This window comes from Stegodyphus dumicola, chromosome 5, assembly GCF_044657685.1.
Source record: "Stegodyphus dumicola isolate Sdum_Otavi_A_Nest chromosome 5, ASM4465768v1".
In the NCBI taxonomy this organism is placed as follows: Eukaryota; Metazoa; Arthropoda; class Arachnida; order Araneae; family Eresidae; genus Stegodyphus; species Stegodyphus dumicola.
Window position 1 is genome coordinate 233396760 of NC_140772.1, and position 17641 is coordinate 233414400.

Here is a 17641-nt window from a genome sequence, read left to right on the forward strand (position 1 = left end):
ATTATCATCAAATTTTACAAAATTTAATACTTAGGCACAATTTTTAGTCATAGAATCAAAACATGGAAGAAAAAAAATTGATATGCCATTGTAAAGATTATGTTCATTTTATTAACAGTTGAATTTTAAGTTAAAGTTCCTTTCCTGTCAAATTCTTAACTTCAACTTACTACTTCTGACCAGAACATAGTTTTGGAATCTTGCTGAATATTTACCGAGGAGGAGCGGTATTTAAACTACGAAGTTACTTACAGCGGGAGAGAGAATCAGAGTTTCTGATTTACATGCGTCTGCCTTTTTGGCCTCTCTCTCTCAAAGATGTTATTATGCTTGGCCATACTCAAGCCCTTGCTAAGCTTCGTAGTCAAATAAGTTAAGGGGCCAACTCGATTTGAATCTTGATAGCTTCGGCTATATTTCTTTAGTTAATCTTAGTTTTAGTTTAATTCTTAGTCTCTTAAGTTCAAGCCCAAGTGTTGGCTTTGTACACTCCCACGTGGAGTTTTATTGAATCTTATTGGAATAATAAAGGGTTAGTTAGTTACCCTTCTGTCTTGTTGTTTCTTGTCACCTGAACTTAAGCGATTATTCGCTATCTAGTTCTTAAGACTCGTCATGTTTTACAGTAACTGAGATTTACACAGTGAAAGTCTTACACCATTTCAGAAAAAATCTAATTTTGTGTCAAAATACCTATGTTAGAACAATGCTATATATATAAATCAAATATAAGATGCCTAAGTTGCATTTTTGATACATGAAAAATGCAAATTAAATTTCATCAATGGTCGAGTAGAATTATTTGTGTGTGTGTGTGTGTATGTGTATGCGTGTGAGGGAAATGATGCGCTGTGGCAAAACACTGAAACTTATCGAAAACACCTCAGATTAAGGAAAATTAAACATCGAACTACTGACACATTTCTCTAAAATACCAAACCATAAATTTGTGAGAAGATAAACAAGCATCAGAATGTTAAGCAGTTTTATTTTTCTGATTCTTATAACAATGTGTAAAAGGAATACAATTAAATGGATCTATATTTAAGGAGAAATGTTTATTTTAAAGCTGCAATAACAGAAATTTCTTGGTTATTTTAGGCTGCAATATCTTTTGTTTTAAATGATCACTCTACAATTCTACATTAGCTCTAAATTGTTCTATAACTTGTATTCTTGTTCATTAAACAATATAGCTTCTTATACTACAACACAGCCTCCATTTAGAGTGAGAGAGATAAGAAGTTTAAAAGTAAAAATGCACTACTTTAAACTCAATAAATGAATAATTGTTATTTAGGATATATATTTACCAAATTAAAAAGACTTACATTTTGATGGGTGGTCATTGTCAAGAAGAAGATAATTTGCAAGAGGCGGACAATATGTTAAACACTGGATTACAGTGTTCATAAAACATGTATTTCCTAAATTGTTTAGTCCAGCACCAATTTTATACACTTGCTTCCACTCAACATAGATTTTTCCAGTATAAAGTTGGACTTTTGGAGGTGGTATAGAATCATCAGATTTCTCTTTATTCCCATTTACAATAACATGAGAATTAGTCACTGTAAAAATAAAAATATTAAATACTGATTACATTGAAATACGTTACATACAATAAATATGCAATAAAAATCAGCTATAGAAACAAAATGTAAAATGAAAATGTAATCATATTAAAGAGAGAGTATATCAAAATAAGTAAAAGCATAACTTCATATAATCACCTTGAAATAACATACATATAATTTAAATTGAAGCAAATAATATAGAATTTCTTTATTAAAAAATGAAAAAAAAATGTCTGAAAGGCTCAAACTTAAACTGTTGCCCAAAGGGGCTCTTTTTAAATTTTAATATGTTTTATGAACAAAGAACCATCTATAGGATAATTTAGGCTAACATGGCAACGTTTTATATCTTCTGTGTATTTGAAAAGCGAAAAAATATCCAATTCTATAAAACTATTTAACGTTTTTTAATTAAATGTGCTTTTATTTAAATCAATCAGACTAAAAAAAAAAAAAAAAAAAGAAATATTCTTAAGAACTGTATCTATTGCTTTTATTTGACAGATAAATATCTTACATTTCAACAAATGGTAACAGTCTTGAAAGAAAAGTGAAACAATACAAAATCCTGTTTCGAAACTAAGAGTTCTTTTGGGATAATAATCAGCAATTTTACTGCTCTTGAAAAATTTTAGCACAAAATATTCATTTACATAAAAATAACCCAAAAGAAAAAAAAAATTCAGATATTTCTTATCACAACCACTTTTTTTAACATTTTGAAAATAAAGAGACATTATTCTTTAATTCTAACACATATTAAACACGATTTATTCTACAATAAATAGATAAATCTGTTCTCTGACAATATTCGAATTTTCACATGACCTTACAATTATGAATATTGAAATCAAAATGCATATTTATACATTATGTAAGATTAATTATTACTTACATATGTAAATCAAAATTCTAACTTTGATTTGCAATGGTTCTTTTAACTATTTTAATTTAGTTATTTCCTCTTTATATCTTAAAAACAGTAACTAGTTACATCAAATCACTCTAAGCTACATCATTTCCAAACAAATTCATGTCAAATGATTTTTGCGTAACGGTAATGATGCAAATACTTATACAACGCTTTAGGCAATAATGAATTCACATTCAGAAAATAAAACTTAATATTAACCAAACAAAATAAAGCTAAACAGACTAAATCTTCTGAGCACTGCTTTCAATTTAGACACACTACATTCTCTCTCTCAAAAGTCCAAGCAATATGCATCAGTAAGCTATCTGATCTTTCTTCAGATACATTTTAAAATCCAAAAGGATCCACTTACTGCAGTTTGCCAAGAATAGGCATGCTTATGGCAAAAATTATCTGTTTGCTTAAAAAATTTTTGTCAATGAAAATGACGAAATGTTACATCAATGAACAACACCCTCATACATATCCCATGCCAACTACTTCTAAATTATTACATACTAGCAGCTACATGGCAAGCCTTCGTCTGGCCTTTAAATGTACTGAAAAAATTAAATGTTTTCCCTTCAGAAAACAAAACATTAAATTTAAAGATTGTGCAGAATTTTACTCTGCAGAACAATTTCATCAAAACAAAACAAAAATTATGTCCAAATGGGCGTTTTTTTAACATTTTGTCTGTTACCTTTATTAAATATCATGTTCTTCCCACTTAAACCATAAAATTCAGTTCAACAGCAATGTCGCAAAATAGTCATAAATATAGAACATATTTAGAATTTCCGATACAGTCTCGCATGCCGGAGATGTTTTTTCTGTAAAACATTGCGACTGTTCGCGTTGAAATCCTTCAGTTTGTTAACCAAAAATTCCTTAAAGTTTTACAAAATATAAAACCAATAATAAAACAAATTCCAAATTTGGGCTTCCACATGCCCATATTCGCAGTAGGATTACATCATTCAAAATTTGATGACTTGTACCGTTGTTTTATCACAATGCAAGAAATATACATACAGTTATGCAGATTTTTCATTATTTAATTTCTTCAAATAGAATGCAGGACTCTAACATTTGGTGTCAACAGTTTGAAAAGTGAAACGGACAATTATAGTGAACCAATGCAAAACGAAAACAATAGTCCTTTAGGGACAAAGCCCCTTTGGACCAAAATTTTTTTTTTATTAAAAATGTATTACATATAACAAAATTACAATAAAATAAGCAATATCCCTTAATACAAATATTAATCATCCTAATAAATTAATTAACCAACTTCCCATTGCTTTCTCTCAATAAACATCCAGTATCCAAGAGAAATATTAAATTTAAAAACTGCAGAGAATGATCGCCCTCACTTTTCTAAGTGGGAACAATGCTGATTTTCAACAGTCAGCAGCCCAATATACAATTGAATGAAAAACTGTTGCCAAAGCCACATTTCTAAAAGAATGAAACTATTCAAAATGATGTCATAAAATTGAATAGATAAAATTTTTAAAAAAATCCGATTCGAATTTTGAAAAAAATCGATTTGTGGTGCACTGGCTCTTGTCTAGATGCACCTATGCACCTATGCACCAAATTTTGTAGCCCTGGATCTATTAGCTTATGTACAGTACGAACGAAAGACGAACAGACTCCATTATTCATTGTTTTTTAAAAGTCAACAATCAAAGAATGATATTCTAAAATAAAAAATGTGGTACATATTGTTGCGTTTTTCTCTTCTGACACCAGTTGTTACGTTATTTTCTTTCTTCACGTTCGTAAATTGGAGTGAATAATGACGACACTTGATGACATATCGAAAACACACTTTATTGGCCAGTATTGTCAGGACAGCTCCAAAACACATTTACTATCGACGATGAACTACTATAAACACGCTGACACGATCAGCGACACAGCCTTCAGGTTATCAAGCTATCACGTTGGAGCCAGCTACCTGCAAAGCACCAACTACAGCTCCCGAGTCTGCTTGGTCGTTCTCGGAACTCCCCGTACTCTCAAGACTCTTCATGCTACAATTCGCGAGGCACTCGATGACACACAGAGCACAGCTCCCGACTTTTTGGTTCTGTTGTAATTATATTCACATTATTAACATAACTTATTACATAAATTTTGGTTGGAGAATTTTTCTAATGAATTTCTCTTTATTTTTGAGCAGTCTATATATTATTTCTTTATCGTGAAGTTTCTCTTGTTATTTTCACCATTTAAACTAGAACATTGTCTCAGTCCTCTTGGAAAATTCCTTTCATTTTGCTGCAGTTCTTTCATGAGTTTCTCAGTTCCAAGGTTTCTATTTTATCCCTTATCTTATACCTTATATGCCGTGTTAATGTCTTCCAGAATAGTACTTTTTCAAAGTTTTTCGTCTTTTCCTTTTGTATGTTGCTGAATCCTATGTCTCTTTGGTCACACCAAATCAACATGGGTATTCTTTCTTGTAACTTGAATTTCAAGTTTATAACATCTCTAAGACAATTTAACTATCAATGTGTCACGTCTTCATAATTACGAAAAGTCAGTATTTATTTATTTTTTTTTTCATAATTTGAATACATGTACAATTTATATATAATATATATATTTTTTTTGCTAGAAATTAATCACTTTTTCAAATCATAAACACTGATGTTATTTGCTTTATTATAGATTGCATTTATTGCTTTATTCCTTTATTATATTATTACATCTTTCTTATAACTTGTTATATGAAATTATATTACTTGACATCAATTTGTGCCCAATTTTGTTAGGATGCTAATTATTTTTGTGATTTTTTGCACTATGTATTTTTGTCTTATTAAGAATTTACTAAAAGCTTGAACATTTGTTGTTGGCATTTTAATATGAAAATCTCTAGTGAGTGGGCAGATAGTAATGTAATGTTCAGGTGTTCCCAGCTGGCCACAAATATAGGTACTTGTGCTTGAAATACGAAACCTTTTGAAATAATCGTGGAAAGGTCCGTGGCCTGAAACAAAATGCACTAATTGTGGCTTTGCAATTAGTCATTGTGGATTTACCTTGGCAAAGTGTTGATGTGTTCTTTTACCCATTTCACTGTTGTTCCATTTGTCTTGTCATTTTGATATGGCTATTGATATAAGACGCCTTTTTAGATAAAAGGTTGGCCACAGAGCGTGGAAAGGCTGATGGATTTTATAGTTATATTATGTCTGCAATGTTCTTTGATATATTTTATTGCTTTTGTTGCGTCTGCGTGCGCACTTCATTACTAGCGTCTATGCATGCGCCTTGAGCTCTTGGAGTTTGTGACATGAGATTGTGAGCTAAGAACGTGGGAGAGAATTGGTGGCTTCGAGTGGCCATGAACGATGTAAATTAATGAGAATAAAAGTGAGATATAATACAGTCCATTGTTCCTGAGTTTATTAAATTATAGTGTAGTGCCTGTGCAAAACATCGTGGTCCGTCCTGGGCCAGAGATCTATGGATTATGAGTTATTTACAAGTAACGAGTAAGTCAGCAGTTTCGATTTAAGAATAAAGTGCCATTTTATTATTTTGAGATACTGTGTAAGAGTTTTAAGAAAATTTATAGTATTTATATATACTGTGTTACTGTGTTTAAGTAATTGAGAAGAATTACTTATTATCTTGTGATATTTCATTAAGAGTAAATGTTGATAAAAGGTGCACTTAAAGAAGATTTAAGGTTATTGACTTTAGAAATGAATATAGAATTAATGAAAAGATAACCGTTACAGATTTAAATTTAGAGATTAAAAGTAGTGAAGCTTTTAAATCCGATCCAAATTCGGTAATAGAGTTGGGAAATTCCATAGTAGAGCATCGTAAATCTGAAGAAGTTAAAGTATTACAGTTAAAACAAGTTAAATTGGAAAGATCTATAAGAAAACTGGAAATTGCTCGACTGCGAGCTGAAACCAAAAGCGTTTATAACGATCAAAACGAAACTAAAGGACAAAGTTCCAACTCCTTAGATCACCTTATTAAAAGTATAAGAACACTAATATTGAAGGTTCCGAGTAAACCTGAAAACTGGAGTTATTTTTTTCTCGTCTTTAGAAAGAGCGCGACAAAAAATGTGCCTGAGAAATCTAAAGCGGAAATATTGTTAAACTTGTTAGGGGAACGGGCTTCGAACATTATCGTGTATATTAGAGATGAGAAGCTAAACGACTATGAAAAAGTAAAAGCTACTATTTTAAAAGAATTCTAACCTACAGCCCAAATTGTTTTAGAAAATTTTAAAAAGGCTCAATGCCTAAATGAGTCCCATGTGCAGTTCGTGTCGCGATTAACCACAAATTTTTAATACTACTTAAAATTGAGGAAAGTGTCTGATTTTGAAACTCTGAAGCAGTTAATAATATCAGCCGAATTGTTTGAGACATCAAGAAACATCAGCCCATATTTTTGTAAGGCAAGCTGAAAGTTGGTTTCCGCCTCAACAAATGGCAAAGGAAGCAGATTTATTTTTCACATCTCGCAGAAAGTCCCTTGCCGCAAGTGCAGACAGTTTTCAAAAATCTCGCAACAATTACAAAACGTCAAAAAATGTTTCAAAGGTATTCCTTGCAGATGTAAAAGTTTTAAAGTGTGTTCTTTGTGAGGAAAATCAATTTTTGGCAAAATGCCCAAATTTCTTGAAACAACCGGTGACTGATCCGGTTGAAATCATTAAGAGTCATAAATTATGCTTTAATTGCCTAGCATTAAATCATTCTGTTAAAAACTGCAAATCAAAGTTTTCGTGTTCCATTTGTGGGAAAAGATACCACGTGAAACTGCATTATCCAGTAGAAAATAAATCATCGAAAGGGAAGGAAAAAAATAAAAACGAAACAGCGAGTAGTTCCAGTGTGCTTTCCCCCCTAGCGCCAGACTTTCTGCCCAACAGCAGTAATACTCTACTTACAGCGGCTGGTGTAAACAGATCCAAAAAAAGTGTTCTTCTGAGCACGGCTATTTGCTTTATTAATGATGGTATGGGTAAGCTACATCCAGTTAAAACATTACTTGATGGGGGCAGTACTTCATCATTTATAAGCAGAGACTGTGTGAATAAAATCAACTTTGATTCTGAGAAGGTAAACAGTGCGATTTCCGGATTACATGATTCCTTGTTTACAATTCGGAAAAGAGTATCTCCATGCATTAGCAATAAAGATAAAAGTTACGTGAGACATTTAGACTTATTAGTAGTACAAAAAATCACACAAGATTTGATTCCTTCATGGAAAATTGATATTAAAATGCAGGATTTTTGTAACATAAAATTAGCTGATGAGAATTTTAATGTTCCAGAATGTATAGATATGCTTTTAGGAGCTGAGGTTTTCTTTGAGATATTAAAATCTGAACAAATTTGCCATGAAAGCTTGAGTCTTATTTTACAAAACAGCGTGTTCGGGTTTATAGTGTCGGGAAGCATTACATCAGAAGAACAGAGCCACGTACATTGTGGGTTAATGAAAACATCTAATGACTTAGAACAAACAATGAGAAAATTTTGGGAAATAGAGAATGTTGAAATAGCCATTCCAAAAAATAAAGAAAGAGCAATATGTGAAGAACATTATGTGCAAACTCATAAGCGGAATGAAGAAGGGAGTTATCGATACATTGTAACAATGCCACTAAAGGAAGATCCTATTTGCTTAGGAAATTCAAAAGATTTTTCCCTTGAAAGATTAAATTCCCTATGGAAAAGATTATTTAAAGACCCTGAATATTTGAGTCTGTATCAGGATATTTTAAAGGAGTATGAAGAGCTAGGGCATATGACTGAGGTTAAAGAGAAAAATGAGCCTAGGGTAGTGTACTATACGCCACCGACCTCAAAAAACAACTAAATTGAGAACAGTGTTTAATGCATCATGTTTAACATCAAATGGAATTTCGCTAAATTCTTTACAATGTAATGGAGGGGTTATTCAAGATTATCTCTTTTCAATCATGCTTAGATTTAGAAAGTATCCATTCACATTTATGGCGGATATTAGAAGAATGTATAGAATGATTGAAATTAACCCTGAACAGAGATGCTTGCAGCGAATCCTGTGCAAAAAAGAAAATGATACACCTGTGAAAATCTACGAGCTTAATACTGTGACTTACAGAACAGTTAGTGTTCCATACTTAGCTATGAGAACTCTTAAACAACTGTCGATTGATGAAGGTCCAAAATTTCCATTAGCTGTGCCAGTCTTACTTAAAAATTTTTATATGGATGATGTGCTTAGTGGAGGGGAATCTTTGAGTACAGCTAAGGAGCTTAAATCTCAGTTAACTGCAATACTGAAGAGTGCAGGAATGACACTGGACAAGTGGTGCAGTAATCATGCTGAACTTGCGGAAGATCACTCCTAATCCTTTCCTAATAAAGCAGAATCTACAACACTTGGAGTGTCTTGGAGGTCTAGAAGAGACCGTTTCTGTTTTAGAGCGAAACTCGATAATGATTAGTTATTACCAAACGACAGATATTGTCCACAATTGAAAGATTGTTTGACCCAATTGGTTTACTAGGGCCAATCATAAGTAAAGCCAAAATATTCCTCCAACGGTTGTGGTTCTTAAAGCTGAATTGGGATGAATCACTACCAAAAAAGGAAGCTGACGAATGGAAGAAGTTCTCTACTGAACTGGAAGTTTTAAGTAAAATAGAAATCAAAAGGTTTATTCTTATTTCAGAAGTAGACTATGTGAAACTTCATGGATTTGCAGGTGCCTCTGAGGTAGCATACGGAGCAACCATATATTGCAAGTGCCATTCGAGAGATGGAGAAGTGAAGACAAGGCTAGTGAAGAGTAAATCCAGAGTCTCTCCTATTAAACGAGTTACAATCCCGAGACTGGAGCTTTGTGCGGCAGTCCTACTTGCAAAATTAATTGTTAGAGTAATATCTGCATTAGAGATTCCTGTGAACAAAGTGTATCTGTGGAGTGACTCCATGATTGTGCTTTTGTGGATACAAAAGGAGCCTTACCAGTTGAAGACGTTTGTTACAAATCAAGTGGCAACAATTTAAGAGTTGACTAATGGTCATCAATGGTGTCATGTGTCATCAAAGGAGAATCCGAGTGATCTTATATCCCGAGGTTTGGATCCCAGTAAACTTCTACAAAATGATATGTGGTGGAAAGGTCGTCTGTTCCTGAGACACGACGACTATCCAAATAGAGAGATTCCAGTGGAAGTCATTGTGAAGGACTTTCCAGACGAACTTAAAATCCTTAGTGACTCTAATATTTTTCTTAATGTGAAAGCTAACCCTTTCATTGAGGATTTCTTAAATTTAAATAACAATTACACTAAAATTATTCGTGTTTTAAGTTTTATTTTTAGGTTTGTAAACAACTGCAAGGGGAAGGACAAGGTTTCAGGTCCTCTTCAGAGCTCAGAATTAAAATTAGCTGAACTTAAACTGATTTAGCTAATTCAAGATAGTGAATTTAAAAAAGAAATCTCAAGCCTTGAAAAGGAGGGTAAGGTACCTTCAGATAGCAAGGTAAGAAGTGTTTTTCCATTTTTAGATCAATATGGAATTTTACAAGTTGGAGGCAGATTAGCTAATTGTAAGCTTAATTTTGATAGAAAATTTCCTATAATCTTACCAAAGAATCATAAGTTGACTAATCTAATTACTGTGATGTTTCGTAAGAAATACACGCATATTGGTCCACAAGGCTTACTGTCTATTGTTATACAAGGGTTTTGACCCTTAAACGGGCACAACACTTGTAGAAAAATAGTACATGAATGTGTCGTATGTTTCAAAGCAAAACCAGTGCCCTGTCAATAACTTATGGGTCAACTCCCTCAAGAAAGAGTCAGCCTGAATTTTCCATTCAATTGTGTTGGAGTTGATTTCTTTCTTTTTTTTTTTTTTTTTTTGTCCTTATTTTATAAAATACCCACATCAGAGAAAAGATCGCCTTAACAAGGTGTATGTATGCATTTTCGTTTGTGTTGTTACCAAAGCTTGCTATCTTGAGTTGGTAACAGACCTGTCTAGTCAAGCATTTATTTCAACCTTAAAGCGTTTTTCCAGCAGGAGAGGCAAGTGTGCACACATATTTTCAGATAACACAACCAATTTTGTTGGTAGTAACGCAGAATTACAGAAATTGAATAGGCTAGTCAGCAAACCAGATGATGAATTAGGTAATTATTTATTGAGTGAGAGTATTGATTGGCCATTCATTCCCCCTAGAGCTCCCAATCATGGAGGTCTTTGGGAGGCAAGTGTCAAATCTGTTAAGTTTCATTTGAAACATGTAGTAGGCAATTTAAAACTAACCTATGAGAAGTTTCTTACAGTAATTGCTCAAATTGAAGGCATTCTGAATTCTAGGCACTTGCATCCTTTATCATCTGAACCAGAGGATTTTGATATCTTGACACCAGGCCACTTCCTAATACGCAGACCTATCACGGCTATTGCAGAACCTAATATTTTAAACGTTAACGATAATAGATTAAAGAGCTGGCAAAAATTGACTAAAATAGTACAAACAATTTGGAAGTATTGGAGAAATAACTATTTAGTGCAATGCAAGGAAGAACTAAATGGTTCTTTGAAAAAGACAACGTCAAGGTTGGAACTATGTTAATTTTAAAGACTGATAATGTTCCTGTATGTAACTGGCCTCTTGGCAAAATCATACAGATATTCTTAGGTAAAGACAATAAGGTTAGAGTAGTTTCAGTGAAAACAAAAAGTGGTATTTTTAACAGATCAATTAATAAAATTTATCTTTTACCTATGCCAAATTAAACAAAAAGTATGTTTGTAATTAATTATTGTATTTTCTTATTATAGTAGTTTGATTTTGTTGATGTTATTATTTGATGTTTATAATTATTTACCCGTATTTCATATTGCCACACTGTGTAATTTTTATTGTAATATTTACAATTTTGAATGATTACATCATGTCAAGGCGGGCGGTATGTTGCGCCTGCGCGCGCACTTCATTACTAGCATCTACGCATGCGCCTTGAGCTCTTGGAGTTTGTGACATGAGATTGTGAGTTTGAGCATGGGAGAGAATTGGTGGCTTCGAGTGGCCATGAATGATGTAAATTAATGAGAATAAAAGTGAGATACAATACAGTCCATTGTTTCTCAGTTTATTAACTATAATAACCTCAGTTTATTAACTATAATAAATTTATAGTGTAGTGCCTGTGCGAAACAGCTTTACTTATTGCCATCGCCTCGACTTGGAATATACTATTATTTTTGTGAAGTTGACTCTTCCATTGGTGAATTATGATGCCATTATGAAGTGTCCAACATTCTCATTAATTTAGATCCATCAGTAGAGATCTCGCATTCTGTCGCAGGAAGAAGGTATTTATTATTTGTTTTGACCCGAATCCCTAATCCTTGTATTGATGGATGAGTTCCTAGGTGATTTGGTTGTCATTCATAAACATATGAGGAGAAGAGGTGTAGTGTGGAAGGCCTCCTCGTGGTGTACCCTGAGTTACGCTAAATCTGCTACAGCTTTGCCGCTTGTTGAATTGACGGGACATGACTGTCTACAGAATCATTTATTTCGCATTGGACTAGCTGATTCGCCGCTGTGTTTTTTTTTATGTAATAGTGGACGGCCAATGACGGCGGAACATTTGGACCAGTGTGAAGCACTGACAAATTTTTCTTGTAGGTTTCAGCGCTATTGGCAAGCAAAGAGTTCAATGGCCTAATGGCCAATGTAACTGGTATTTGACAAATAAAACATATGAGGAGAATTGAATATCATTAAAAGCAGCTAAGTGGTGCAGTAGTTTTACTTGCTGCATTGTGGCTTCAAGTTATGTGCTGATATGGAGTGATATTAAACTGGCCATGACATTTATTGCATTTGAAGATGTTGTTCGAAAAGCTTTAGTTAAAGCAAATGGTCTCTGTATACTCCGAAAATGTATAATTATTCACTTCTGCATTGGATATGCCTATATGGCTGCACAATATGCAACATTTTTTTCAATAACGATATGAAAAAGGACCTTTTGAATATGTGGATTCAATCCCCAATGCTGTCCTTGCATTTAACGTTTAATTGCAACAGCACTATCATGTTTTTTGATTTCTAAAATATGAGATATCCAATTCAGTTTTTGGTCAAATGCGAGTTCTAAATATTTAAGTTGTGTAACAATTTTGAGGCAAGTATCTTGTACACAGATAACAAGGTTAACAATATTAAATACCTTATCAAAAAGCTATGGTAGGAATATACAATATTAAGTGTTGTAGCTACAGTCACTACATTACTTGCTGGCCCTTATAACATTGTCCAAACAGAACACTTTGTAATCCCAGAATGTACTTTCACAATTGTGAATAAATTCAAGTCCTTGCAAGTGCTGCCATCTGATGGGGATAACAAGAACGATTCCCTGAAGTACTCCTCCCTCTCAAGAACCAGGTGACAGGTGACGGAGGCAGGGACATTTGTTGTCTAACAAAGGTAAGCAGGTATATGGCCCACGCCCTCCACCCGCTTCCAAGTACCAAAGGTATGAGGAGTTCTGGTTCTGGTATGGGTATGAGGATGAAGGCCCAAGAATAGCTGGTGCATTTGAAGTTGGTGGGCCAATGGCTGAAAGAAATGCTGCCACTGTGCACTGAAGGTTGGACTTGAAGGTAGGCCTTAGTCCGGAAAAAAACTAGAGGTAAGGATTCCATCCAACGAGCATTGCTGTGGCATTTGAGGAAGATGGAAGTGATTGAAAAGTCTATTACTGGCAGGATGTTATAGAGAAGAACAAGTGCACTTTGGCCCAAGTACAGCTGTCAGTGAAAGAAGATGCACTGACTTGAACTGTTGTCCTTAGTCCATGGCGAGAATGGATGGTACTATATGGATGAATGACAGCAAACTGACAGCCAGTCGTGAAATAAGCAAATAGATTTTGAAGAACTCAAAGCATCAGGATGTTCTTAAGGCTACAGAATAATAAGTTTGAATGATGGGCATCACTTATTTGACTCATCCAACTTCCTTCTATTCCCCAAACTGAAATATGTATTGAAAGGATGAGTTTCATGAATGCTGAAGATATCAAGAAACCCATAACTACAAACTTTACAGTATTTTTATAAAAAATTTCAGAAGCAGGTTTGAACATCTGGTAAAGCAATTAAAACTTCACCTTTAAAAAAAAAGAGAGAGAGAGAAAGAGAAATTATTTTAAACAACTATGCACCAAAACTTACAAAAGCACCTCTTAGCAGCAGTCCTGAAACATTTATTGTAAAACCTCTCATAAATAATAAAATACTCAGTAGATATTAAAAATGCCAAGATACAGTCAGTTCTCTGAACATCTGATGAGTACAGTACAAAGCCTTTAATTCGGACTCGTCGGGACTTCGGCGATTCCGGATTATAGATCATCAATTTAAATCTGGTGAGATGGCATGCAGAAATTATAAAATTAAAAATATGAAACTGTAATTTATGAAATAAAGAGCAATTATGATCTAAAGGGTATCAAAATTTACAAAAAAAAAAAGCTTAATAATTATTTGTTTACTTTATTAAACATTTCTTTCAATGTAAGTTGTTTAAGTTGCTTCGTTTTTTGTGCTAATACTTTCTCTTTAATTCTATAAACAGACATAACTATTTGTTCAGTTACAAAGTTCCACTGTTCAAGGTCCTGTAATTGCTGTGTCGAGAATACAGACTAACTTGTCAATCGAAATTTTTTCGTTTTCAATAACCTCTCTGTCACTTTCTTCACTATCGAAACATGCTTTCGCTTTGTAGATCCTTTGGCAGCTCCAGAATTGGAAACTCTTTTTGACATAATCGAAAGTTCAAGCTTACTTTTTATAAAATTGCTCTAACAGTCTGGAAAAAATAATAAGCCAGATCCAATTAGAAGATTAAGGAACAAAACAATCTGCAACATTAACTGAAATAGATAATTAGATAATTTTAGCCTAGCTTATACCGTCCGTTATACATTAAATGTGCATGCATAAATGTATTAAGCACATGCATGAACGCATTAATGCGTTTATGCATGCGCAGAAAGTTTGTAGCTTTGAGGTTCGGATTATAGATCATTCTGGATTATGGACGTCTGGATTAAAGACTTTGTACTGTATTATCTCGAAACTGCTCTTGCATAAACAAGGGCAACAAAGATAGTAATTGAAAAGACTGAAATTCCCTTCCTTCAGAAGAAATACTGTTAAAAACCAGTCAAGTTAAAATTACTTCATTTATAGAAGTATGTACCTTCTCCGATCAATGAACACTCTTAAGTTGAAAATTTAAGTACGTATTACAAAATACTTAAAAATGATAAATTTAATATTTAGATGATACAGATTTAAGATAGATACAAAATGTTTCTTGACATGAAGCAGATAAACAGTGGAACCATATAAAAAATAACAGGCAAAAACGAGATCAAGTGCAAAATATTTTATATAAAATATTAAATGCTTTCACAACTGTTATGTCTACAGGTTAGACTTTATTTCGTTACCTTATCTGGCTGTATTCATCAAATAAATTTCAAACACAAATACATAAAATAATCATTACTTGTCTGGTTATATACATGCAGGTAGCATCCTAAACTTAAATTTACTTACCTAAAGTATTTTTATTTTGATCAACAATACTTTTAGTCTTTTTCTGTCCATTAAAATGCTCTTCTCTGCCACCTGCTTTATAAAAGTACTTCCCTTGTTGACAGAAGCTACTTTTGTTTCCAGTTACAGAAAAATCAACATTAGAAGCTAATATTGATGATCTAGAGCCATTGGCCACCTGGGAGGGAGAGAAGAATACATAAACATTCAATTTAATGCATCTAATATCACACACTTATTTTGACAGTTAATTTCGGCATATCATGGAACAATAATATGATAAATTGCATTAACTGTAAAGATGGAATTTAAAAATTCATAAAAGCAATATAATTTTTTGCATAGATTTCTTAGGCACAAATGACATACTTCATTACATTCAAAATAAAGAACCAGCTAAGCTTGATATATGAAAAACCAGGAAGTTTTTCACATTATGTGGTGGCACAACTTATAAAAATCTACATGTTGATAAGTTTGACTTGTACTTTAATAATGGACATTGAAAGCTAGTTATAGCAAGATTCTGAAGCAAATCAACTTGATACACATTTTATATACTGTTTTAAATTTTATCTCATGTTTTGTGGTTAATTTCATTCAATTTTATAATTTTCTTTAAATTTTTTCCTGATGAAAATTTAAGCAGAGAGGAAACTTTCTTTTATTTTACTTATATTGAACAGTGTTTTCAAATATGATAAAAATAAATATATATACACACATCTATGGTTTAGAACATACAGTTCAGTGGAGAGTGTTGGGTATGGGACTGTGCAGCAGACGTCCCACTCATGTCTTTCTGTTGACCAAGCACTATTGTCAACTGCGCCTAGAGTGGGCACATGAACATCGAGACTGGACCACAGATACATGGAAGATAGTTGCCTGGTTGGAAGAAAGAAAATTTCTGAATCATCATGTCGATGGTCATGTCATGGCACACCATCTTTGAGGCAAACAGTTGCTCCTCGCCCTGTATTAGCAGGTCATACACAGGTATATGCTTTGGAGTATAGCGATATTATGCTTTGGAGGTTGTTCTCATAGACAGTTCTGGGGCCCTTAGCTATGATAGAACAGATCATGAAAGCTGCAGACTATCTGAACATAATTCCGGATCAGCTGTACCCTTACATGCGTCTGTCTTCCCAACTAGAAATGGAAACTTCCAGCTAGACAATGCTGAAAGTCACAAAGCTCAAATTATGTTGGAGTGATTCAAGGAGCATAAGGATGAATTCCAATTAATTTCCTGGCCACCTAACTCACCAGATCTAAACCAATAGAGCACATCTTGGATGTCATGGAACAGCAGCTTAAAGCTCAAACACAACCCTGTTGGAATATCTTGACTTTTGCTTAGATATTTGGTGACCATTGCTTAGATATTTGGTACAACCTGTCTCCAGTCTTCTACCAATAACTTGAGGTATCCATGCCAAGGGAAGCTGCAGCTGTTTTGCAAGCAAAGGTTATGCAACACATTAATGAGTAGGTGGTTATAATGTTTTGGCTCTTCAGAGTAGGTGTTCTGATTTCTCCCCCCCCCCTCAGATGCATTTACATAAAAAAAATATCTGAATAACAACTTTAAAAATGTAATTATAGTACAGCTTTTTAATATTTTTAAACGTTGTCAGATATAAATTCTCTGGGAAAAAATGCAATATCAAAAATTGCATAAAAATTTCTGTTAAACTTTTTTCCTAAAATTCATCATTTTGTTTTGCATAAAATTTACTTTTACATTTATTTTCATCTTTAATTTAAAATTAAAGCAATGTAATAAGTGTTTACACATTGTTTAAACAAAAATTTTACATAACTTTTTTAGGAAGAGCTTTATGTATTATCTTAGGCTGACATCATGGTGACAATACAATATGAGCAATCTGACTGAAACGAATTTCAGTTGATAATGCTTGTTTACAACTTTAAAATTATTAACATAAACAAACCTGCTCATTTATAGAACTACAGTTGATACCAGCAGCAATAGTTGCATTCATTGTTCTAATGAATAATGAGAAGTCAAAGCCACAGAAATAGATATCTCTCTAACCCTTTACACAGCAAAAATTTTACCTATAAATAAAAGCAGCTTTATTAATCATTCTATTTTAGAATTATTGAGATTTAAAAAGCATAAACAATTCTAGATTAAATATGAGATACACAAATACAAAATGTTTCAAAAAACAAGGAAATTTCCTAGTTTATTACTAAATATGTTATGTAACTAATGCCAAATGCAATGCCCAAAAAATTTGGGTACTTGTTCAACAGCTAGGTGCAAAATGACAAACAGCAGTTTAAGCAAATAACTATCATACAAGCCAAAAATTAAAAGACAGCAATTTAATAATCTTATCAAGGCAAATAAAAGTTATGAACCACAATTTCCACAAACAAATCTACTGTTAAATTAACTTCTAATAACTTAAATTTATTATATCTTGTACACGTCCACATAAGCACTTCCATGTTTTAATTTGTTA

At 33.1% G+C, this 17641-nt stretch overlaps 1 protein-coding gene across 4 annotated transcripts in view; it reads right to left on the minus strand.

The window, feature by feature from the left end:
• LOC118185966 (uncharacterized) overlaps window positions 1-17641 on the minus strand; it is a 91231-nt gene that overhangs the window by 53290 nt on the left and 20300 nt on the right. For all 4 annotated transcript variants that reach the window (XR_004757693.2, XM_035355940.2, XM_035355937.2 and 1 more), the window contains exons 2-4: window positions 17102-17228; window positions 15141-15318; window positions 1332-1571 (exon numbers count right to left, since the gene is read on the minus strand). Coding sequence is in view for 3 of the 4 variants with exons in the window: in XM_035355940.2 (XP_035211831.1) it covers window positions 1332-1571; window positions 15141-15318; window positions 17102-17152 (469 nt within the window). In the remaining variant the exon portion in view is untranslated. The remainder of the gene's footprint in view (window positions 1-1331; window positions 1572-15140; window positions 15319-17101; window positions 17229-17641) is intronic.